At 34.6% G+C, this 26,758-nt stretch overlaps 2 protein-coding genes across 5 annotated transcripts; both read left to right on the top strand.

Annotated features, from left to right (window-relative positions):
* Window positions 1–280: 280 nt before the first annotated feature.
* Window positions 281–11,075, top strand: TPR8 (Tetratricopeptide repeat (TPR)-like superfamily protein). Of its 4 annotated transcripts, none has more exons than XM_088494335.1 (10): window positions 281–724; window positions 996–1,240; window positions 1,836–1,869; window positions 2,118–2,251; window positions 4,548–4,614; window positions 4,810–4,909; window positions 7,221–7,384; window positions 8,636–8,682; window positions 8,759–8,809; window positions 10,451–11,075. In XM_088494335.1, exons 1-10 carry the CDS (start codon window positions 643–645, stop codon window positions 10,808–10,810), a joined length of 1,284 nt encoding a protein of 427 aa, XP_088350461.1. In that variant the 5' UTR covers window positions 281–642; the 3' UTR covers window positions 10,811–11,075. The 4 variants fall into 4 exon arrangements, with proteins under 4 accessions (XP_088350461.1, XP_020961582.1, XP_088350463.1 ...); XM_021105923.2 differs by having other exon boundaries at window positions 2,115–2,251; XM_088494337.1 differs by lacking the exon at window positions 10,451–11,075 and adding an exon at window positions 8,945–9,202.
* Window positions 11,076–13,467: 2,392 nt separating this feature from the next.
* On the top strand, window positions 13,468–24,962 carry LACS9 (long chain acyl-CoA synthetase 9). Its single transcript, XM_088494333.1, has 11 exons — window positions 13,468–14,063; window positions 14,957–15,037; window positions 15,129–15,392; window positions 15,593–15,724; window positions 15,831–16,004; window positions 16,144–16,373; window positions 17,062–17,179; window positions 22,696–22,827; window positions 23,032–23,166; window positions 23,244–23,450; window positions 24,587–24,962. Exons 1-11 carry the CDS (start codon window positions 13,599–13,601, stop codon window positions 24,749–24,751), a joined length of 2,103 nt encoding a protein of 700 aa, XP_088350459.1. The 5' UTR covers window positions 13,468–13,598; the 3' UTR covers window positions 24,752–24,962.
* Window positions 24,963–26,758: the final 1,796 nt, after the last annotated feature.

The raw sequence follows: 26,758 nt of genomic DNA, 5'->3' as shown, positions 1-26,758 counted from the left end.
TTAGAATAGGGTAGAAGTTGGAGAAAATATGAATAAATGAGTGAAAAATATATCCAAATGGCACTATAAACAAAGTGTATGGCCTGTGCTGTGTTTAGTCTTATCTTGTTTACAGTCTAAATGAAAGAATACGATACATATCTCATTTACAGTAACAGTTTTCTTTCATTTACACTGTAAACGAAATAAGAGATACGATGTATTTTAATAACAAACTATAAAATATATATTTTAGTAAATTAAACATTTATTTTATTTATTTAAAAAAAAATCCGAGGATTTCCTTTAACATTAGCGGCAGAAATCCCAATAAGAACAACTACCCGCTCCAATAGACTACAGAAGAGGGACTTATGCTTAAAAATCCATATTTGCATATCAGCCTTAAAATTGTCAGATAATTCTTTCACGCACCTTGGTCTTTAAGCACCACAAAATACTTTCACAGAATTCTCCCTCTTTAAAATTACAAATCAGGATCCAAGTTCAAAGAAGAAAGCTACTCTCGGCGAAGTGGGGAGAAGTATCTCAGTAACATCCCCAATTTGCTATATTCGAATGTTCGTCATCTTCTAGCTTGGTTTCGCTTTCACGACATCGTCAATTCTTTCGTTCTTTCTTTCTTTCTCAGATTAGATAGATATGTCTCACAACAATCACATAACCACCGATTCCCCGCTCTCTCGTCGCATAGTTCGTTCCTTCCTGCAATTCCTCAACTCTGGTATTTACCTTTTTTAGTTTCGCTGCTGATTTCCCCTCCCCCCATCCCTCTCTCTGTCTCTCTCTGCAATCCAAAAATCTAATTTTTGCCAAATTCTTACTCATTTTTTTCCGGTTTGTATTAGTTAGGTTGAAGTTGTCTATTGTAAAAAGGTTGTCAAAGTAGTTGTTTAATTTCATTTAATTTGCCCACTTTTGTTTTTTGTTTTTTTTTTTGTAATTATTTTATTTGAACACGCCTTAATCTGAGCAATTTCCTTTATGCGAAATAGTTGAACCAGGGCCTGGGGTTGATGCCGAAGGGATTGAGGTTGCTAGGGAGTGTTTGGCAGAGGCCTTTAAGCTAAACTGTGCTGGTGTAGATGGTGATCCGCAATCTGATTCCTTGATTGACATGTTCAAGAGCCTTGAAGCAAGAAAGCAGCGTGAAACTATCAAGTCAGACCCTAGTCCTATGGATGCTTCTAGTTCATTCTCTGACCATAATCCATCATCCTTTGCTCAAAATCATATGAAGGCATTGACTTCTCACTCTCCCTTTTCGTGTTCTTTCACTTTGTTATGCCATTTCAGTGATGTGACATCTTAAATTTTAGAGATGTCATTTACTCTTAGACATCAATTGATGGTTAGATAGAAGTAAAGAGAAAATTTTTGTGCTAAGGAAGAATGTATGCTACATTATGATGTTTTTGGTAGGTTTCTTTGGCACATATCCCTTGACCAGGGATATGACTTTGTTTTTGGGTTCCTCTGATTGATATGCTGAGTGTGGAGAACTTTCTTACATTGCTTGTTTTCTTTTTTCTTTTTCTGTTTCCATTTGTTTTTTTTTAAATATTTTGTTGTTTTGTTTAGGCAGAATTTATTATCCTTCACAATTTCTATTTCTTCTTCTGTTTATGGTCTTGTACTTTTGTATCCATCTTAGTTTGCTGAAGGAGTTCTTAGTTTGTATCCATCTTCTATTATGGTGATGTCTAATGATATATCTATGTAGGTTTCATTGTTCTTGGTCTAGCAGTTTATTAGACTTTCAATTGACTTTACATTGTTTCCTACTTAAATTTGTTGTGGTTTTGATTCCATTTCATAATATATAACTTGATTAGGATCAAGATTGGACACAGGGCACTGACATTTTTGGTAGGTAAATCTGTCCCCTTAAATTTATTTTAAACTTTAGTGATTATGACCTCGTCCACATGAAATGAATGTGTTTTACCAGAATGCGGCATATATTATAGATTGGTTTATATCCAAATCATATTAGAATTCTACTATATAATTTTTCTTAAATATTTGGATACAGTGATTGAGATCCTAGTCTGTAAATTTGAATACTTTGATATGTGTTAAATGTTTCATTGTTATTTTGTAATGTTTGATAGCAGCATCCAAAGATGAACTCTGTGGAAAATTTTTTGCATCTCTGGAGAAAAATCACTATTTTAGGGTGAATCACGATGGAACTGATGACCCAATGCAACTAGAGAAAGCATCTTGTTTATTTGATAATGCTTTTAAGGTATGACATCCTTATTGATACATAAAGTAACTTTATTATAATATCAACATTCCCTCTCAAGCTAGAGTATATACAGTGTGTTCTGTTTTCTCATGGAATACTTGATTTGAGGCAATGTGAAGCATAGTTATTAGAACTAGACCGAATTGGCTGGTACGACTGGAAAATTGGTGATTCAATTTAGTGACCAACCTGGTTAAGGTGTCAAACTGAAGAAGTAATTAGACCAAACCCGTTGAAAACTAGCCAGTTTATCCCAAACTGCTTTAGGAACATGGTAGGATGCTTGTTGACATCCATGGGTGGACTAGCAGGTGGTGGATCTTGGAAGGCAAATTTTGGAAATAAATCTAAAATTTGGACTGAGAGTCGAACCTAGGACTAAGCGCTGGTCATTCACCCCTAAGTTACTCTTGCTTTTGAGCTTTCTTTCCTCATTAATAATATTAATTCTATTTTATCAATTAGTTTATAACAAAAGTTTCAATTAATTCCACATCTTATCACAAAAACAACAATCCCACTAAGTAGGGTCCGCTACATGGATTAACCGACATCATTGTGTCCTATCATGTTTACAAACACTTGGACTTTAATTTATTTTCTTATATGAGTCACTCTAAGTAATTTTCATAAGACAGGAAGACCCAAGAGCAATAGATAGTGGAAATAATGTTTTTTTTTTTTGCTAGACCTCTAACAAATTTATTCTTACACATTGAAAGAGATTTTCCTACTAGATCTTCAAAGAACACGTCTTTGACAATCTTGATCAAAAGGATAAATTAAAGGAACTAAACTAAGGGTTACCTTAGATTAGATCCTTCAATTTCTTCATGCACCAACAACAATAGCAAAGCCTTATCCCACCAGGTCTAGTCGATTACGTGGATCAAATGACAGTATTGCATCTTATCCTAAATCATGTTTATGGTCATTTACACATAGATATCTTTTGTCTGCCTTGTGTATGATCATTTTAGGTCTTCCTCTACCTTTCACTATTTTTCTATCTTTTATCTGGTCCATCCTCCTGATCGGATATTCTGCTGATTTTTCGCTCACATGTCCAAACCACATGAGACAAGATTCTATCATCTTTCAGCAGTAGGCGCTATTGCAAAGTTTCTCTTATATTTTTGTTCTTTATTCTGTCCATATGTATTTAGCCGCTCATGTATCTAAGCTTGTTCATTTTTGCCACATTAAGCTTATGCTCATGTTTACCCTTTGTCACCTAACACTCAGTTCATATAACATAATTGATCTAATGACATTGCAATAAAATTTGTCCTTAAGTTTTAAAGGTATTTTTTTCACACATAATACCATACGCATTCCGCCACTTTGACTAGCCCACTTAAAATTTCTTCATGCAACAAGCAAAGCAAATCAATCATCTCACTTGGATATTTAGAAAAACATGTTTCATATGAAACTTGGAATTTCATTAATAAAATGCTTCATAAAATGTCTTACTAAATAGCTTAAATAGTCTCCTAACTAACCAACCTAAGCAAATACAGGAATAAAGAAGGAAAAAACCCCTGAAACTCTGTTGTTCTCTAGTTTTCTTGAATATCTTTGGCCCATCTGCCCAGGAGAGGGCATATAAATGGTCCCATTGAAAGAAAAGTGATGTTGATAAAATAATAGTACTGGGAAGTGAACAAATTATAATATGCCACGTAGTAGTTAATCACACTGCTCAGTTCTAAGTTTATTTCATAATCAAAATTTTCTTCTACCTTTCTTCAAATTCTGGCTAATCCTACCATCCTATTTTTGGGGACATCTCGGATGAGACGAGATTTGGCTGACTACTATGATATTCCATATGTTCATCAACAGCATTATCAGTATGTTAAATGATATGCATTCTACCTGTATGAGAGATAGCTTTACTGTGAAAGGTTTTGAAACTGCTACATGCAACTCAATTCCGATCAGTATTGTCACGTGCTGTCTCCATCTGGTTCTTTGGGGTTCTTTATTCTATCAGACAATCCTTTTGGTTAGATGCTTGAAATTAACAATTTCATAAACATATTCATGCCTTTCTCAATTGATCCTTCAGTCAGTTGTTATCTTAAATCTATGTATATACATACATTTCTATTAGTACTAGTTATTTTATGCAATCCTTTTATTTTCTTTCGTTTCTATCTATATTGTTGTACAACAACTTCCAAGCCTCATCTTATTTGGTGACGTTTATTACATAGATCAACCAATGCCATTGGCTATGGGTTCTATCAGAAGCTAATTCTGATGAAGTTATTCTGCTGCTATATAGGAGATGGAAAAATCTGGGTCCCCAGTATTAAATCTGAAGAATTTGGCTGAATCACTGAAATCACTAGGTATGATAAGTTTTTAAATCTGTTGATTAATTCATAATTGTGTAAATTTCAATTCATGATTTTGTTGGAATGTGAATTAGAAGGATTTTTAAGCTGAGCATTAGGAGGATTTTCTGATAATGCAAGCATGCACACACGGTGACATGCATTATGTGTATCTCTTGCTAATAATACCCGAAATTTGGTTTCACTCAGGTAACAAGGCAATGCAATCCAAGCAATACCATGATGCAATTGAGTTGTATAATTGTGCAATTGCAGTGCATGAAAAAAGTGCTGTTTATTACTGCAACAGGTATTTGCTCTGGTTTATATGTTTTCAAATATACTACTAATTATATTTGGTTATTCTCTATATGATTACATGGGTAGCTTTTATATGGAATGTTAACTTACTGATCTTCTCAGGAAGTTGCAATTTCTGCTCATTTTCACTAGATGTAATATGCTTTTGTGAGATATTAGTCTAGGGCAGGAGGACACTCTTGTTATGTGAGAAGTGAGAATGCTAATCATGGATTTTGTATTGAATGAGTAGTTAAGTTTGTAACTAAAAGGGATAAGTATAGTTTTGGTCCCTAAAGTTTGGGGTCAATATCTAAATCGTTTTTAACCTTATTTTTGGTTCGAAATGGTCCTTAGTGTTACATTTATTATTAAAATTCTCCTTTTGATTTTTCGGACAAAAATGCCATTGTGTTTATTATTGGTAGTTATGAAAATTAAAACAAATTAATAGATAAATAAAGAAATAAATAAACATAATAATCATACACAACTTCACTTCAGTTTCTGGGAGGAAACGATGAGATGACGATTGTTCCTCCGCCGCAGTCGATGGAGGGGCTCCATGAAGCTAACAAGTGACTGCGCCCTCTAACAAACCCTTCATTCGCAAATTCCCATTTATCTGGACCAATCTTTCTAAAACCCTACATGACCAAATAGATAAGACAAATTTGAAGTCTCAATGATTGTTCACAAATCGCAAAAGCAGGTAAGGGAATTCCAGAAACCACGAGACCAATGGATTTAAATATTCAATCATATATAGTGGCAGGTAAATAATCAGTAAAACCTTTTTATAGTAATTAATAATTATAACTGGTTTCTAAATTGGGTTAGAAAGGAACACAATCTTTAAATTGGGTTAGAAAGAAATACAAAATCTTTATATTGGGAAGTTATTATGCTTGAAGTATCTTGGAAGAAGGCCTCTAGAGAAGGTGTGCGGATCCCAAACCAAGAAGCTTGCGCCGTTTCAGATTGTCCATCGCGTCAAACGTCTTCGTGAGGAATGGTGGTGCTCTTGCTTTGTGGAGCCCCTCCATTGGATGCGGCGGAGGAACTATCGTCATCTTGTTGTTTCCTCCCAGAAATTGAAGTGAATCTATATATAATTATTATGTTTATTTAATTCTTAATTTATCTTTTAATTTATTTTAATTTTCATAACTACCAATAACAAACACAAGGGGATTTTTGTCCAAAAAAGTCGAAAAGGACGATTTTAATTCTAAATGTAACGTTGAGGAGCATTTCGAACCAAAAAAAAGTTAGGGGCAATTTGGGTTTTGGCTCCAAACTTTAGGAACCAAAACAGTACTTATTTCGAACTAAAATTTTAAAAAATTCTTTTGCTACTTATACCCACTCTCAATATTGTCACCAAATTTGTCCATTCGTCACTGATATTCTTCCCTTCCCTGTCGACTGTTGCTTCCTTGACACCTTGAAATGAAATTGAGATAAACAGAATGAACAGGTTCTGTAGGCAGTACTATTTTCTTTCAAAAGAATGAAACATCCCTGAATTCTTATGTAAAATTGAGCAACAAATATATGTGGAATTACATCGCAATCAATTATCTGTCAGGGGGTGTGTTTCAACAAAAAAAAAATGGAAATGATTTGATTTGATTTGATTTGATTTGATTTGCTTTTTTGAAATCAAATAATGTGTGTGAACTGCTGCTGACCACTGCCAACCACCAACGGACCTCCGCCTGATAGCTGCCTGCCACCTCCCATTCGAAACACATCTTTATTTACACTAATATTTAGAGGGCAAAACAGTTTTTTTTTTTAAATCTTTTAGATCCAAAATCCATGTAAATCCTGTTAAAAGTGAAAGGACTTCAAATACAAAGTGATAGAAAATCTGTTGGATTTCAAAATAAATTCAATTCTCATTTTTCTTAAAATCTAAACAAGTTAATTGATTTGCAAATAAAATCAATTGCATTTCTTTGGGATTTCTAACATGCCCTTAAGCACTTTTCTCTCAGGATTTAAACTCGTGGAATTGTGTGACGGCTTTATATAACAAATAGTTTATCGATTATGGAATCTTATCCATTATTTCATCCCACAGCTCCAAAGGAATACTGAATCATGACCTTGAGAACGTTTACAAGGATGATGGTTTAATCTCTTCTGATCTATCGTGACCCAAATTGAAATTTGTAGTCATAAGAGTCCCTTCCTTTCTCTTTTCTCTTGAAGTAATGTATTGTGATATATGCCATGGTTCAACCTTCTCTGATCATTAGGCACCATTTTAAGCAATGAACCTGTACTCTGTTCATTGTTTTGACACATATCAGGGCAGCAGCTTACACTCAGCTTAAAAAATATGATGAAGCAATCCAAGATTGTCTTAGATCTATTGAGATTGATCCAAACTACAGCAAGGCTTACAGTCGTTTGGGGTTAGTATACTATGCTCAAGGAAACTACAGCTTTGCTATTGATAAAGGGTTCAGAAAAGGTTGGTAGTGTATTCTTCTACTGTTATGTAAGCTTATAATTTGTTTTAGAATTGACAGGGACTTGCCCTGTGAATGTTGACCTTTTTGTTGCTTTTTCATACAAACCATCGTGACATATTTGAGATGCATCATATATTTCACATTTACACATTGTTTGAACACCACACAATGCTATTTCTCTGATTTTTATAATGTGTTCTGTGTGAGGTAAATTCAGAATCCATTTCACATATGCAAAGTGGCTGAATTTTTTTGAAATACTTTGTCAGGCGAGTGTCAGGTGAGCAGGTCTGTTGGTTTTGGGAGTAGGAAGGTGTAAGAAACCACAAACACAGGGACTAGAGGAAGTAGTATGATTGTACTATTCACACTGATGAGTCTGGATCTCAGCTCACAGTTGAAGAGAAGATAGAAGAAAATACGCAACAAGCAAAGTGAAACAGGGCGCTATTGCAGCCCCACTCACCCAGGCCAACTCCCAATTTTTAGCCTCCCTCTCTTTCCTCACTCTCTACGCTTTATATCTCTCTTTCACGTAGCTAGAAATACACCACCACTTTGCGCACAACCCACATGCCAGCATGACATTCTATTTGTTCTCAATTTCTGCACAATTAGTTAGGAATTGAGGATTCACTCAATTTTCCCACTCCCTGATTCTGCTTAATTCCAAAACTATCCTTGAACCTTTTGTGCCTATATACTTGCAGCCCTTTGGGGTATCTATCCTTAAAGCTAGTAGAAGGATTGCAAAACCTTTCCGGGAATGTGCAGTATATGCTACTGTTGTATTTAGTTTGACCCCATGCATCTTCGATGTTAAAATTTAGTCAAGAGTTTTGGAAGCTAGGCTCTATTGATAGGTTTTTTACTTTTGCATTTTGCTCTTGTAAGGAGTCTCTTTGATTCTCCCATGTTCTTGTAAAATTCTTCTGTCTTAATGATATTCTTGTTTTTTTAAAAATAGATTACTAAATTTCTCTCACAAAATCTCAAAGGGAGTTTTTCTCAAAGTTCTTGATGGATGAGCTACCATTTGCTGTTTGGATTTCCTAAACTTCCAGGAACATGATGTAAAAATTCCAGTCAAATTGACTTATCTTTCCAAAATACACGCTACATTAAACTTATCATGTTTATTTTGATGATAACTATTGGATCCAAGATGCTTGGGATTCAAGAATTTTAAATCTATTGAATAAGTGAGAAACTTGAGGTTTTATCCTTACCATGATATCTTACTTCTGCAGCCTTGCTATTGGATCCAAATAACGAAGCTGTTAAAGAAAATATACGGGTTTGACCTGTTGTTCCTTTCTGTTTTGCTTTGCTTGTTACTTCTTCTGTTTGTCATAACCATTTTGTATCTATAGGTGGCTGAGCATAAATTGCGAGAAGAGCAACACCATGCAAATCATAATCAGGTATTGTTATCATCATTATTTCATTTTTAAAAATAAAGGAAATATTTATATTTTAGTTACTTGAAAGAAGATATAGTAGAGACTGAATATTATTCATTGATGACATTGATTTTTTATAGAATATTTTCATGACAGCTTAGTGTTATGCATTTATGCTCTCAGACTACTATGCTTTTGTCCATTGTAATTCACAACCTACTGGTGCCACTGTTGGAAATTCGGCCTCTACATACTACACTTCACAAGTAAATTTGTTAGGTTTCTCACTCCTTCATGTTACTAGACATCCTCCCAAGAACATGAATATGATGATTGAATCTCCTTTCAATAACAAAAACCTTGTTGAGATGATGTTACATATTTTATCTGCAGCTTGCATGTGTGTCTTCCTTGCTTGGCATGCATAAATTTGCTAACACTAACTGCATATGCTTAATTTTATGTAGCATGTGCCAAATGTAATAACATCCCCACTCAACTCTCGAATAGACCGTTATCAACATTCAACCATAGGAGACTCCTAATAATTTCTTATTTTGTGATTCTGTTGGTTAGATACACCAGCGGGTTTGCATTTGAGCTTTACTGTTTGTTTGGGAGTTTCTTTAAGAAATAAAGATACCTTTCTTGAGATGGGCAATTGAATCCGTTGGAAGTACCTTAATTTCCAAATATCTTGTATTTTGAATCCAGATGCTAACTTATCCTTCAGAATATACTACTTGTTTGAGTGGATAAAAAAAAAAAAATTTGACAAAAGGATTTCATTCAATCAGAGAAGAATAGTAAAAGACAGAGGATAATAGTTATTCTTTACGAGAGCAAAAAACAACCAAAATGAAAGTTATCTATGAAGCATAGGTTGCCAATCTCTCAACATGTCTAAGAAGAAAAGTCTTCTATGAAGATCATGGGTTTACACCAAATAGATTCCAGACATCTAGTGATCTAGTCTTGTCCTGTAAAACTAGCTTGTCAGAAAATTTGTCATAGGTGCATACAATTGCCTGATCGCAATGTCATCCACATATCCAGACAGAATCGAGAGTTTACCTCCTTGAGTGTGTTTGGAAAGGATGGTATGATCATCTTGCTTTTTCATACTCCTTTGATACCGTCGTATTTATGAACCTTCAAAAGTAAGATGTGGAGCAATCGCTTCAACGTGCTTTTCTTAAATACATTGGTTTTATTCATCGATTGAATCAGAGTTTAGAGGGATCTCCACGTAGACATCCTACTCCAAGTCTCTGGAGAAAACATGTTTCATGTTAAACTTTTGCTATTCCCACACAAAGGGAGCATCAAGAATTAGTAAAATTTTAGCAATGTTTCAATTTACACCAGTGATGGTGTGTTTAACTTGCATATGGTTTTTTTGAATGCCGTGGTTAATTGTTAGTTATTTCCATAATATCCAATGTGTAGCATTTTCCTGCACTTCAAGCATTAGTAACTTAAAATATTTTTGCCGAATTGGTAATATGTGTTCATGATACATTTGTCATTAGCATTGTAATGGTTGTTGCTCAAACAAGATGCTGTAATCTCTCTCTATAGTAGCAGTTATAGCATTCTGATGGTAGTTTCTTAAACATGATACCTGAAAGGCTGAAACTAATCACTTTTTATGCTCTAAAGAGTTCAAGATCATCTTGGGAATTCCCGAACCAATCGACAAGAGGATCAAGAAGCCATGGAGTGCCACCTTTTCCATCAGTGCCATTTAACCCAAATGATATAGCAAGCATGTTCAGAGACATGGCTGCAAATGTCACAGGTTCGCACCATGGGTCGCAGTCTCAGGAACGGCCAGTGGATGCCAATGCCACAAGTGCTAACGAACCGGAAATAAGAATTGGTGGCAATATTAATTTGAACTTTGATGAAATGTCTGATGATGTAACAGGAGCCTTTAGATCTATGATGGAGATGTTCTCTGGGAGCTCGTCTCAAGGGCAACGACAAGATCATATGAATGGAAGAGCAGCTCCAAACTAAGGCTATGTGTATGTTTGGTTTAGCGTTCATGCACAATCAAAAGTCTTGAACGTTGGACCAAACTTGTTTGGATGAATTTTTTAACAAAATTTTTACCCTCAAACGTACATTTACTTGAAGCAACATTTTGTAGTTTTTGTTTTCAATTCCTACGGTTGAGAATTGATTGCAAAATTTATTCTCTCAACTATCCTTCTTCACTTTCTTCTTGTTATACATACACGGTCATCTTCGTTTTATTTTTCAATTATCCTTCTTCACTTCATCTTTTCTCCATGCAAGGTCATCTTCATTTTATTTCTCTTTCTTTTTCATCTTCTATCTTTATTTTATTTTATACATCTTTTTGTTATTTTTATTTAATTTTATAAATTTTTTTGTCCTTTATTATTATAGTTTATAATTATTAGACATTATCAATTATGTATATATATATTTAATATTATATATAATTTATTATAATATGCATATAATATTTAAGATAATATTTTAATAATAATATATTATAATTTAAAATTCTGTAATATAAAAATTGTTGAAATAATAATATTAAAAGTTTAATCTATTTTTTACTCTTTTGGTTATTTTACATCTAAACGTAATTTTGGTCATCATTATCTGAAAAATATTTTTTAATTGTAATTACTTTTGAATCAAAGTATTCAAATATAAATTATGTTGAAATAAACTCAATTTTAATAAAAAAATAATTCTAGTATAATCAAATTAAATTTAACTCTATAGTTTATAAAAGTTAAACCAAACACACACTATATGTTATGAAAGGCTTCAAAGGCACAATTGTACGAAAAAATAATTTCAAAGTTTTTCAAGTTTACAAAATATTGAGGCATTACCGTTTTTGGGGCAGTATATTAGTTGTACTTTTAGAGGTAAACAAATGCACTCGATTAGAACTATCAATTTTACTTAAAATCATTTTTCTGTTTTTATTGTTGGTTGGTTGGTTCTATTGTGTATGGTTTTATGTTTAAAGCAACTAGATCTAGATGAACTCATTGCGCAAGACTAAAATAGATATGTATTCACTTAACTTTATCTTTCTCTGTCGCTTTTGCTATATTCATTTTGTTAAACAACCAACCTCATCCAATTGCACGTTCTAATCAATGAAGGGTAGAGGCCTACGCGAGAATTCACCCTTCGAAAAGAACTTGCCAGATATAAATTTTTACAGAGCAAATGAATGACGTGTCAATAACATGGCATCTATTGCCTACTGTTGCTCATGCACCACATCACAATAATCTCAATCTCAATATATCATCTTCAAACTCCATTCATGTATTTTTTTTTTTTTTTCAGTTGCTGTGAGCTCAACCGCAATTCTTCTAGTTTTCACAATACGTTACACCCAAAAAAATACCAATTATATTTTTAGTTAAGTTTTCTTACTCAGTTTACGAATTGTTTTCTTCCTATATTCTCCAAAACATCTGAATAAACAGGCCACGCAAGATTCCAAGTCTTGCACGGGCAACCCAACATCAACCAAAAACGTAGCAACGAAAATTGTAGCACTTTCTTATCCTTAGTTGTTAGAAATTAAGCAACGCTGAGGACAGAGACAAACACAGGACAAGGAAAAAGAACAAAAAATGTCAACTTGGAAAAACTCGTTCATGACTGAAACTTCAATGTTCACGTCTTCTTAGTTGTCAACACTCAACAGTCATACCATGCCCTGTTTACACTTTCCTCGTGATATAATTTGATATTATATGATTAAGTTATTTGATTAAATTTAATTAAATTAGTATAATAATTTATTGGCATAATAAGAAAAATGTATAAGAAAAAAAATACTTAATTAAATTTGATTATAAAAATAACTTGTTCATTTAATATTTTTCTAATTCGAACATCTATCTCTTATAAAATATTTTTTATTTAATATTCAAAATATTTATAAATGGACAATTATTTAAAAATAGAGACCCAGGAAGTATTTTTTTTTTTTTTAAATTGAAAGGTTAGGCAAAAGCCTTAAGTTATTGGGATACAGAGTAAATTGTATTATTCTTTCTATAAAATACTTTTTATGTGTCAAATTCTCAATTTATGGATAAAGAAATCATGATCTTAAGTAAAAAAACAAACGTATTTATTAAGATTAAATTAATCTGTTAAGTAACTTCAATTTTATGTTGTGAAATTTAAATCTATAAAGTAATTATTTCAATTGAGAGAAAATGCGGCTAAACAATAAAAAGAAATTGTTATACTGTTATCCAACGGAAAAATATTTCATAAAAAATATTATCACACTGTCAAACTCTATTTAATAAGTATAAAATATATATAATATGATTTGTTTGAAAGAGTTTTTAAAAAATATATATTTTTTGAGTTTTATATGAAAGATTTTTTAAAAATATAAAATAATTTTAAATTTAAATATTTCATATAAAAAATAATTTTATTTATTAATTATATTTAAGTACCATAATATAAAAATATTTTTTATTTATTTATTATGTAAAAATATTTTATTTAATTTTTTAAAAATATAAATTATAACTTTTCAAATTTTTTTAAAAATTTTTTTAATATTTTTATTTTTATTATTAAAAAATAAAAAAATATATTTTTTAATTAAAAAAATCTTTTTTTATGACACGCGCACAATCACATATGCAACATAGTCCAATGGCGTGACATGCAATAAGTCCTTTTTTTCCCAGATTCGCTATTAAATTCTCACAACTCCTCACATTTTATATCCCAAATCTCACGCCTCAAATTCAGTTAGGCAGCAACAGCAACAATGACTCCCTACATTGCGGGCGTCGTAGTCCCTCTCCTAGTCACCCTCCTCGTCCGCAACGCCTCCGGCGGCGGCGGCGGCGGCAGAAGAAAGCGGCGCGCCGTGCCAGCAGACGTGGGAGGGGAGAAGGGCCTGGCAGTGAGGAACCGGCGCTTCGAGTCACTTGTGGAGACGTCATGGGAGGGGGCCGCGACGCTGGCGGAGCTATTTGAGATGACTTGCAGGCGGCATGCGGAGCGACTGCTGCTAGGGACACGGCGGCTGGTGTCGAGGGAGGTGGTGACCAGCGAAGACGGTAGAACCTTCGAGAAGCTTCACTTGGGAGACTACGAGTGGCTCACATACGCCAAAACGTTCGAAGCAGTTTGCGGATTCGCTTCTGGTTTGGCCACGTTGGGTCATGTCAGGGAAGAGCGTGCTGCCATCTTTGCTGATACTAGGGAAGAGTGGTTCATTGCGCTCCAGGTATTTTTTTTTTAATTTCTTTTATTTTTGGTCGATTTTGCTTTTCTTTATTTTATTTTGTTTAACTTTTTTTTTTTAGTCTTTCGATAGTCATCTTTGATGCACCCAGCCACTAACAATTAACCGTGTAAACAGAGTTTTTCTGAATGAATTAATATTAATTGATGGATAATGTAATTATTTTTGGTAAGGTGATAATATTAATTGGATCTATTGTAAAGTATATTTTACATTGGGTGGCTTTAAAAATTAAAGTCTTTCTTTTATTTGAAAATTAATCAATGTAGACTCTTACTTCCCATGAAAATTGGCGAGAAATACTTGGTTTTTTTTATTTTGGGTATTATAAGAAGAGGAATGTTAGGGCCAGCAATTTTAGTATTTTGTAACCATCAATTGGCCATCAATAGTGTATAGTGTTTTTAATGGTGTGAGATTACATCTAATGGTGGGAAATCACTCACTTTTATTTTGATGGTTAAGTGCTGGCCAGAAAATACAAAAGTTGCTGGTCCCATAGACTTTTTCATATAAGAAATTGTGAAAATTGTAAACACCAAACCAAAATTGAGCTATGATAATCACAGATTCACGTTTTTTAATTATTTATTTTTTGTTATTAGAGATATAAATTAACACGATAATCTCAGTTTAGAGAATTGTCAATTTTACTCATCCAAATGGTTATATAGAAAGGATAATAGTAAAGCCAATATATCTCTGAGCATAACTGAAATTTTCTTCTCAGCCACCAAATCAATAAAAAGAGATTTATGCATCATTAAGTGCTGTAGAATTGGTGAAATATTAGTTTTATTATTACGTCTAATTTTCCTTAAAAAAAGTGATTGATAATTTTTCTGTTTCTTTAAGCCTTTCATATGCACCTTCAGGGTTGCTTCCGGCGAAATGTGACAGTTGTGACTATTTATGCATCATTGGGGGAGGAAGCGTTATGTCACTCACTCAATGAGGTTTTTATTTTCTTCTCTAACTCTTTTAGGATGATGCATTCTTAAGTTTGCATGCTTCATTTTGTGAACTCACTTACAAAATGCGTGCCAGACAGAGGTTACAACAGTGATATGTGCCCAAAAAGAACTGAAGACACTTGTACGTATTAGTGGACAACTTGATTCAGTGAAACGTGTGATATGCATGGATGATGATATCCCATCTGAAGCCTCATCTGTTGAGCATGGCTGGATCGTAACTTCTTTTGCTAATGTAGAGAAGCTTGGTAGAGAAAACCCTGTTGATGCTGATTTACCTCATCCCGCTGATGTTGCCGTTATAATGTACACAAGTGGAAGTACAGGTTTACCTAAGGTTGGAAGCATCTCATATATATATATTTAGCTTTTCTAATATCAATTTCTAAATCACTTCACTTGATTGGTGATCCCAAATAGTATATCTGATTGGACCAGATTTTGGTGCTTTATTTTACTTCCTTTTCCATCTTGATTCTCTTGTTTATATTGTAGTGCTGTTCCTTTAATACTTTTTTTTTTGGTTTTTTCACAAAGGGTGTGATGATGACACATGCCAATGTCTTAGCAACTGTCTCTGCTGTGATGACAATTGTTCCTGACCTTGGGAGAAATGACACATATCTAGCATACTTACCAATGGCCCATATCCTTGAATTAGCAGCTGAGGTATGTGGATATACTTTTGTAGTTTGAAATACTTAATGCATATTTCTGTCTAAGCACATCAAATTTTTGTTTATTTCACGACTTATCAATCTCGAAAACATTTTAGAATTTGATTGCAGCTTGTGGAAGTGCAATAGGATATGGATCTCCTCTGACCTTAACAGATACATCAAACAAGATTAAGAAAGGAACAAAGGGGGATGCTACAGTGTTGAAGCCATCATTAATGGCAGCAGTACCAGCAATCCTTGATCGAGTGCGTGATGGAGTGTTCAAGAAGGTATTGATATTTGAGGTGTGAAGACACACCTATGCATCATGCATCAGTCGTATCATGTGTGTTAGTGAGGTGGTTGCATGAAAGCTGACTTTCATTTAGTCATTGGACCAAGAATAAAATCTTAAGCTTGCCCATGTAGGTAAATGCAACTGGAGGGTTGTCAAAGAAGTTGTTCAACTTAGCCTATGCTCGCAGGTTGCAAGCAGTTAATGGTAGCTGGCTTGGAGCTTGGGGCTTGGAGAAGGCACTTTGGGACTTTCTTGTGTTTAGAAAGGTCCGGGCAATTCTAGGGGGTCGTATCCGTTTTATATTGTCTGGTGGTGCTCCTCTTTCTGGTGATACACAGAGATTCATCAATATTTGTCTTGGGTAAGTCTTGATATATGAATAATCAATATATGAACTTTCCAAATAAAAGGAGAAATATTTGAATAGAGGACAAAATATCTACTTGATAACAACAATAGAGACTTAGTGCATTGGTTAGCTACATGGGTTAAACGACATTATTGTGCTCTTTCATGTTTGATATCTGTACTTTGTCCTTTTATGCTTACCTCTTCTGATAATTTCAAAGTTTCAATACCGCTTAGCATAAGGATTTGAATACCTCTTCTGATATCTCTTCTAATAATTTCTTTCAAAAGTTTCAATACCAGCGACGAAACAAATCTGCTTAAGAAATCTATATCCACAATTCTAATTGTGACCTTTTTGACCAAATTGGTATACGAGGCAGCAAGTTTTGAGACAGCTCTGTTGTAAAAGAGTGATTGACTGATTGCTGTATTACCATATGATCGAACCAAGGTTGAAATGTGAACTGCTAGTCTATATTATGGCCTGTGAATGATTTGCTACAATCGGCTTGACAGTTGATATCAATAGAAAGTTCAAACTGTTCTGGCAGCCTGCATATTTCTTTTGCACACTCAACTTCTACTTCTGTTATGATGGGCTTCTAAATGATATATTAGTATCAACTTCTGTTGCTTTACACTTGCACTTATTATTTTCTTTTCATATTTATATATTTATATTGGATTGTCATTTCCAGTGCTCCAATAGGTCAAGGATATGGTCTGACAGAGACTTGTGCTGGTGGGACATTCTCTGATGTTGATGATACATCTGTTGGTCGTGTTGGACCACCTCTTCCATGCTCATTTATTAAGGTAATGCTTAATCAGATCAAGTTTACCTTTATATATATTTGTTAACATTAGTATAATGGTAGCATGATCCATGTAGCTGACCGCACCTAGCGGGATAAGGCTTTGTTGTTGTATCAATCCTTTGGCTCTGAAATAGTGATATATAAGCATTTACAAGCTACTGCTGCTTGCAGCAGTGGGGGATCTGATTTTGACAAGCTGAAATGTATTAAAGATGAAGAGGTGGAGTTTTTGTTCACGAAATTCAGTAATAAGGCACCAGGAGAAGATTGAAGAGTTAGTTTTTTTATATAAATGGTATAGGACACTCTTGCAGTCTGATAGGCTAAACTATTAGAGAGGAGGACAAAATTTATTAACTTCTATTGTAAAACTTGAGAGCGGTGTAAGAGGAGTCTCTCAAGAGAATGAATAATAAAAAGTTAATGAGATTGCTAATGGGATACCATTTAAGGTATGGAAATGTCTAGGAGGGAAAGGCATAAGTTGACTTACAAAGTTGTTCAACATGATTATAAAGTCCAAGTAAATGTTGGATGAGTAGAGGAGTACCGATGGTCTAATCCCCTATGTATAAAATACAGGATTAGCGGAATTGAAACTTACGAGCCCATGTTATGAATATTAGGCAGTGTACTATTGAGTGGTGATTGAGATAGGAGGACATTTTGCAGGAAACTAGTTTGTTTTCTTGCCTTAAAAAAGGTTAATCACAGAAAAGCTACTCTCCTTTTTGTGGATATTGATGGAGAAATATCAGAGGTATTAAAGTAATTTATAACTAATGGAGGGGATATCAGAATGATCAAAGAGCTTTTCGTCTTTTGCACTGATTTGGAAAAGTTAAATAATAGGCTACTAAGATTTTGTGGATGGTTTTAATAGATAAACCACAATGATGGTTAGCTGACAACAACAACAACAAAGCCAACAAAGCCTTGTCCTACTAAGTGGGGTCGGCTACATGAATCAAACGACGCCATTGTGCTCTGTCATGTATCATGTCTACAGAGAGACCGTTTACATGTAGATCTCGTTTGACCACCTCATGGATGGTCTTCTTAGGTCTTCCTCTGCCTTTCGCCCTTTGTCCATCTTCTATCTCATCCACCCTCCTGACTGGATGTTCTATCGGTCTTCTTCCCACATGTCCAAACCACCTGAGACGCGATTCAACCATCTTTTCCACAATGGGTGCTACTCCAACTCTCTCCCTTATATCTTCATTCCTTATTTTATCCAATCGCGTATGACCACTCATCCATCTCAACATCTTCATCTCTGCCACACTCAACTTATGTTCGTGCTCCCCTTTAGCCGTCCAACACTCCGTACCATACAGCATAGCCGGTCTTATAGCGGTGCGATAGAATTTATCTTTAAGTTTTAAAGGCACTTTTTTGTCGCATATAAAACCAGATGCACTCCGCCATTTTGACCAACCTGCTTGGATCCTATGATTTACATCCTGTTCAATCTCTCCATTATCCTGTATGATGCACCCAAGATACTTAAAACTTTTAACTTTTCGCAGGATGTTTTCTCCAATCTTCACCTCTATATTGGAGTTTTCCCTTCTCAGACTGAACTTACATTCCATATATTCCGTCTTGCTACGGCTTATGCGCAGACCATACACTTCTAGAGCTTCTCTCCATAACTCCAACTTCTTATTTAGGTCTTCTCTTGACTCTCCCATAAGGACGATATCATCGGCAAAAAGCATGCACTATGACACAGGCTCTTGGATGTGCTCTGTGAGTACTTCCAAGACTAATGTGAAAAGGTATGGACTTAAGGATGATCCCTGGTGTAATCCTATACCAATAGGGAATTCCTCTGTCACACCACCTTGAGTCTTCACACTAGTTGTGGCCCCATCATACATGTCTTCTCCCTTGGTACTCTATCATACGCTTTTTCCAAATCAATAAACACCATGTGTAGATCCCTTTTATTACTACGATACCTCTCCATCATCCTTCTTAATAGGTATATCGCTTCAGTGGTAGATTTGTCTGGCATAAATCCAAATTGGTTCTCTGTTACTTGTGTCTCTTTTCTCAACCTCCGTTCTATCACCCTTTCCCATAACTTCATAGTATGACTCATAAGCTTAATCCCTCTATAGTTTTCGCAACTTTGTATATCCCCCTTATTCTTGTAGATAGGTACCAAGGTGCTCTTTCTCCACTCATCAGGCATCTTCTTTGACCTTAAAATCTCATTAAAAAGCTTGGTTAATCAGTTGATGCCTTTTCCTCCAAGACCCTTCCAAACCTCAATCGGGATATTATCAGGTCCTACTGCCCTGCCATTTTTCATCTGCTTTAGAGCCTCTTTTACCTCGAAGTCTCGAATCCTTCGATAGTAGTTAAAGTTTTGATCTTCTTCCCTTGTGCATAATCGACCAAGGCTCGGAAGAGTCTTCTGTCCCTCATTAAATAACTCGTAGAAGTAGCTCTTCTACCTTTCATTAATCTTCTCCTCTTGAGCCAACACCTCTCCATCCTTATCCTTTATGCACTTAACCTGATCCAAATCTCTCGTTCTTTTTTCCCGACTCTTTGCGATTCTATATATACATTTTTCTCCTTCTTTCGTGCCCAAAGACTGGTAGAGACCCTCATATGCTCTTGTTCTTGCTTCACTTACAGCCACTTTTGTCTCTTTCTTAGCCGCCTTATATTTTTCCCAGTTATCTGCATTGCGGCATAAAAACCACTCTTTAAAGCATTCCCTTTTTATCTTTATCTTTTCTTGTATACTCGCATTCCACCACCAGGACTCCTTGTCTCTTGGTCCTATTCCTTTAGATTCACCAAAACTTTCTTTTGCTGTTCTTCTAATAACTTCTGCCATCTTCCTCCACATTTCTTCCACGCTTCCATTCCCATCCCACTTTGCCTCTTCTCCTACCCGTCTTAGGAAGCTTCTTTGTTCCTCCCCTTTCATCTGCCACCACCTCGTCCTTGGGTTCTTCGTATGATGTCTTTTCCTCAATTTTTGCTCAACGCGAAAATCCATGACGAGCACCTTATGTTGTGTTGTCAAACTCTCTCCCGGGATAATTTTACAGTTAATGCAAAATTTCCGGTCGACTCTCCTCAACAAGAAGTCGATTTGAGAGCTTGTCATGCCACTCTTATAGGTTATAAGATGTTCGTCTCTCTTTTTAAAACATGTATTTGCGATGAGAAGATCAAAAGTTGAGGAAAAGTCCAAAATAGTTTTACCCTCGGCATTGATCACCCCAAAACCATGGCCTCCGTGAATACTCCCATATCCAGTCACTTCTCTCCCAACATGGCCATTTAAATCTCCTCCTAAGAAAATCTTATCTCCCAAAGGTATGCCTTGAACCAAACTCTCTAGATCCTCCCAAAACCTTATCTTGTGTTGTTCGTCCGAACCCACTTGCGGTGCATAGGCGCTAATCACATGGAAAGCACCTCCCTCCACCACAAGTTTGATAGAGATGATCCGATCTCCCACCCTCTTGACATCCACTACGTCTTTCTTCCACTGCTTATCCACAATTATTCCAACCCCATTCCTATTCTTCACCTTTCCTGTATACCAAAGTTTGAAACCAGAAGTATCCAACTCCCTAGCCTTTGCACCAACCCATTTCGTTTCTTGTAGGCACATAATGTTAATCTTCCTCCTTGTCATGGTGTCCACCACCTCTATGGACTTTCCTGTTAGAGTGCCTATGTTCCATGTCCCAAATCTCAACCTTCTGTCGCTTCGACCTTTACCTTTTCCTTTGTGAACTAGCTTATTTACCCTCGTCCGTTCACGAAAACGCGAGAACCCTTGCTCATTTAACACTACATCCGGGCACCGATGCAGCGGCTCTTGCTTCGACACCGTACTCGAGCCATACGGCGCGTTGCTTCCGGGCAACGACCTAGCTTTAGCGCAATAATGTCTTTGATTCATGTCATGGGGGTTCGGCTATATTTTTATGTTGGTTGCCGAAGACCTAACACCTCCTTTATCCGGGCTTGGGACCGGCTATGTACCGCAAGTGTAACATAGGCGGAGTTTGATGGTTAGCTGACAAAGATTGGAAATTATAGGAATGACAACACGCTTTACAAGGCAAAGTGACGATATTGTTGGCTAAGAAAATTTCATCCAAGTATAATAAGTCCTCCTAAATCAAGTTTTACTTTGCTCAGGTCAGTAGATATCAAGGTAGAAGATTTTGACTGAGTTTCTTGAGAGGTAAAAGCAAAACATACAAGTTTCAATATAAATTTGGCATTTATATCTTTAACTGTGGGTAGCCAACCCCCATCTAGTGGGATAAGACTTTCTAGTTGTTGTATATCTTTAATACTGGGGACCTGTCTGATCTATTCCATATTAAACAAATCAGTCATTCAGTCTATATAGACAAATGTAAGCTACCTATTGGATTTAACCTGTATAGAGGAAATAGAGTAGTGTGTTGACTGTTATTTTGTGACTGAAAAGTCTCACTGAAGTTTAAGGGAAAATCCTACAACACTATTATATGGAATTGAATATTAGGTAGTAAATAACCAACAAGTGAATAAAGTCACCGTTGCAAAGATAAGGTTGTAGTACTTGATAAGTTGGCCCACTGTACAAGATTAATAGGTTGGAGTTATGATAGCGTCTATTTTGGTAAAGATCGTAAGATTCTTGTAATCATACAAGAAGGTAGAAGTCCAATATATGTAGATCAAATGAATGCTAGCTCAACTGATAGAGGTAGAGGGAGACAAAAATGGATTTTATGAAAATGATTTGTCCATAGATATGGTTTATATTTTAGTGTGGTTACCTATCTCTATGCTGCGATATCCCTCTATCCGAAGAAGGACAACTGGTTATGGGAAAAAGGCTTTGTTGTTATTAACTTTTCTTTGCATAGAGTATGTTTTTGTTTGTAACCGGGTTTGTCATTGTGTTGCTTCTAGTTTTCACCACTAATATGGCGACCATGACTCTTGAGCAACTTGTAAACATATGTCATCTTCAGAAACCTTGCCTCTATTTCAGAGGTCTACATGTTTTCAAATTACGACCAAACATTTTGAAAGTTGAGTTTTCTGTCGTCACATCCCATCAAAAGTAAATATTTGATGTCAAGTTCAAATGAGTAATCTTTTCAAATTTATGTATCCATATTTTATGAAATTGTAGAGACCATTACAACTCTTACAGGATATATTGGGTGTCAACTTCATTTCCTTGTTACATCAGATAAAAAGTAATTCATAGTCCTTGTTAAAAAATCATTGAAAGGACCTGCATCTATCGTGTTCTTTATGGTCCTTTCGTAATTCACCTCAGTCAGAAACATTGTTATTTCTTACTTGCCTTGTTTAATGTTGAAAGTTGAAATGGGATGGTGGCCATGGTACAAGTCCTTTTTTTAGCATGATTGTCTTAAAATGGCAGCTTGGTTTTCTTTTGGTACCCACCCACTCAAAAACATCTTATTTGATATTTATTATTATTATTATTTTTTGGTTCAGCTAATTGATTGGCCTGAAGGTGGGTATCTAACAAAAGACTCACCCATGCCCCGGGGTGAAATTGTAATTGGTGGTCCAAACGTGACACTTGGGTACTTCAAAAATGAAGAAAAGACAAAAGAATCATACAAGGTATAGCTTCATTGTCATTTTTTTCGTGCTTTTGAAAAAGAAAAAAGGGGGGGGGGGGGGGTGGAGTGGAGTTAAGGTGGGATAAGATATCGCTTCTTATTTTCCTAGGGGCACTCTTTCTCTTTTGCTTAGCAAATTTCAAAGTTCTATTTGCAGCATATATTTAGACTGCATGAATTAACTTCTGTATCATTCATGTTAAAGGTTGATGAAAAAGGAATGAGGTGGTTCTACACTGGTGATATAGGGAGATTTCATTCAGACGGTTGCCTCGAAATCATTGATCGCAAAAAGGATATTGTTAAATTGCAGCATGGAGAGTATGTCTCCTTGGGAAAGGTATGAATATTGGTTTGTGGAATGCGTCAGCATCATTCTCAGTAATATTCCTTTGTGACTAATTTTATCGAATACAGGTTGAGGCAGCTCTTAGTGTTAGCCCTTTTGTGGACAATATTATGTTGCATGCTGATCCTATCTACAATTACTGTGTGGCACTCGTCGTAGTTTCTCCATCTACTTTGGAAGATTGGGCCTCAAGTAAAGGCATAGCTTATTCAAAACTTTCAGAACTATGCAAGAGAGAAGACACTATGAAGGAGGTGCATGCGTCACTTGTAAAGGTATGTGCCACTTTTGATGTTAATGTAAATTTATTTCCAAAGTTTTGTTAGGCAGGCTATGCTGGTCGAGCCCTCAAATTGTGACTACTACTATTTGAACAATGAGTTTAAAGGATTCCTTGAACCTCTAAAATATCAAGTAAAGGTCGAAACCCTTCCATTTACCTCCCTTCCATTTACCTACAATGGGAAAATTTAGCTATAGTCAATGTTAATTAACATGATTCAATTTAAGATTTAATTCCACTAATCATGAAGAACAATGATTCAGGATTCATCTTAGGTAACCTACTCTCAAACTAGACCAAAAACACTACTTACCTAAGGAAAGTAAACATCATCCACAAGTTCAAAGTGCAGAAAATTATAAATTTAAAATCAACAATTAAGCAATGAACTCGACAATTACTCAATTTAGCACCAAAATAGAAATACCCATATTTAACTTTATTAAACACCCATCCAATATATGCATTTTCTACTCACAAATTAGGTTCTAGTACTAATCACCATTGAATCAATAACTTTCATCCTTACAGGATCTCACCTAATGATCTCGAGGGGTGATTACTCTTTCATTGTCACTTCACAAGTTTCTTCACTTTAGGGGATCTAAAATACAAAATTATCACATTTGTTCTAACCTAGGATTCTTTCTTTGTCAAAAATGCTATTTGCACACCAAAATCAGCCACCATGTATTTGTGCATAAATACATGTGTAGTTTAATTCATTTTTTGTGTATTTTGTATTTCAATATGTATTTTACACTGGTACCTGATTTTAGTATACACCTAGCATATTCATTTATTTGTGGATAATATCTGTCTTCCTGGAATAAAATTTTTATTCCAATTTAATCAGGATTTCTCATATGAAAGTCAATTTTAACAACCCCCCCAAAACACCAAAAGCCCCACCGAGATAATAATGCATCACTGTTCTAGGGAGCAATCTAAATTTGGTTGTAAAGCGTATTGGTTGTTTAATGTGGGAAACTTGATAGTGTCATTCACATGTTTATTTCAATATCTCTGTAGTCTAGACCCTGTAGTGCAGTGCATTGCCTTCTGTAGTTGCAAAAAATGTACTATTACTCAATTTTTGTTATAACAAATCTATGAAACTATTTGCAGGAAGGAAAGAAGGCTCGTTTGGAGAAATTTGAGATCCCTGCAAAAATTGAATTGCTTCCTGAACCATGGACTCCAGAGTCTGGTCTAGTCACTGCTGCGCTCAAGCTCAAAAGAGAAGCAATCAGAAAGGCTTTCCATGAAGAGCTTTTGAAATTATATGCTTAAAGAGTCTAACGACCAACTTAGATATGTTGGGCACTCCAACTGCGAAAGAAAGAAGCTACTGAGCCTTTTTTCCCTTCTTTCTTTTACACCCTGGTAATGGCAGTGGTTGAGTCGGAAAATTCTTGTATAAATACAAATGACAAGATGTACTGAGATGGAGAGGTTGTTATCCTCTTTTTATTTTTATTCAAGGAAGAGAGGTTTTTTGTCCTTTTTGTTATTACTAATTTTATCCACTTATTATGCTTTGTTGCTGCTATTTGTTAACTAATTTTGTCTGATTATTCACAAATAAAAGAACAAAATTTCTCTCAAATCTTTATTCAATCAAAGTAGTCTCTCAAATTAATTAACATGAATCATGACGTTATTTTTTTTAACGAAGTTTAAAAAGTACGTTTTTATTGTTGAATTCACATGAGAGAAATATGTACAAATACTTTTAATTATGCAAAATATATGCAAGTTAGTTGATAAACTATAAATTTTTTTGTATAATTTAAAATGATAAAAAAATTTATCAGATATCATATTTAGAAAAGAAATATATAACTCAAATTTCTAAAATAAAAAAGAGCTCCAAATAACTTGTATATTTATAAAATCTCTTATTGCAGATAGATTTGAGCATTTTAAAGCTTTTATGAGCATTTAGGTCATGCTTTAAGTTTGAGACTGATCTGATGGTATTTTGAAAGAATACTCCTACACATATAAGTCTTTTTAGCATACAAGTCATACAAGTTAACCCAAATCCAACAAAATCTACTTTCATAACACGCGTGTGAAAATCACGTTCCTCCCGTGTTCTTCCTCCTCCTCCTCCTCCTTCTCTTCCTTCTTCTTCTCCTTCTTCTTTGCGTTTCTCTTTATTTTTCTTCGCATGTTTTATCTTCATCGTTGTTTTTTTATTACTGTTGTTGTTGCTACATTTTTTTCCTCATTTTTCTATTAATTTTGTAACATTATATTTATATATATATATATATATATATATATATATTGATTTTTTTCTCCCAAGAAGAATTATGAGAATATGAAATAAGAAGATGAAGAAGAAGAAGCAGCAGAAGATGAGGAGGAAGAAGAGAAAGAGTTTTGAATTACGCAGAACTTATCAGCACACATACATAGAAAATTCTTAAACAATACACCCAAATATATTCGTGTTACACCCAAATTTACTGCAAATACAGAAAAATGTTTCCTCTAATACTGCATTTTTTTTCTGCATTTTTTTTCTTATTTCTTTCTTTCTTTTAGTCGAATGAATGTAAGTTCATCAACTTCCAAGTATTTTACAGCATTATGTGTTTCTTCTTCTTTGATTTTTTTTGTTTTTATTCTTGTTAAGAGAGTAAAACAAGAAGAAACTTGAGAAGGTAAAATAAAAAGAAAAAGATAAATAAAAAAAAAGATGGTGAGGATGAAAAGAAGAAGAAGAAGCAACAGAAGAGGAGAAGGAGTTTTGAATTATGCAGAACTTATTAGCATGCATAGACCGAAAATTTTTAAACAATACACTCAAATATCTTCGTGTTACACCCAAATTTGCTATAAATACAGAAAAATATTTCCTCTAATGCTACAATGTTTTCTTCTTATTTTTTTCCTTATTTCTTTCTTTCTTTTAGTTGAATGAATGTAAGTTCATTATTTTCCAAGTAATTTTGTACCATTATATGTTTCTTCTTTATTTGATTTTTTTTGTTTTCATTCTTGTTAAAAGAGTAAAACAAGAAAAAATTTAAAAAGATAAAACAAGAAAAAAAAAGATGAATAAGAAAAAAAAAGATGATGATGATGATGATGAAAAAGAAGAAGAAGAAGCACCAGAAGATGATCAGGAGGGAGAAGAAGAGTTTTTAATTATGCAGAATTTAATAGCACACATACACCAAAAATTCTTAAATAATACATTCAAATATCTTCGTGTTACACCTAAATATTTTCGTGTTATACCCAAATTTGTTGCAAATATAAAAAAATATTTCTTCTAATGCAGAA

This window comes from Arachis ipaensis, chromosome B7, assembly GCF_059453495.1.
Source record: "Arachis ipaensis isolate K30076 ecotype BB chromosome B7, ASM5945349v1, whole genome shotgun sequence".
NCBI lineage: Eukaryota > Viridiplantae > Streptophyta > Magnoliopsida > Fabales > Fabaceae > Arachis > Arachis ipaensis.
This window is presented reverse-complemented; position numbering and strand designations above follow the sequence as displayed.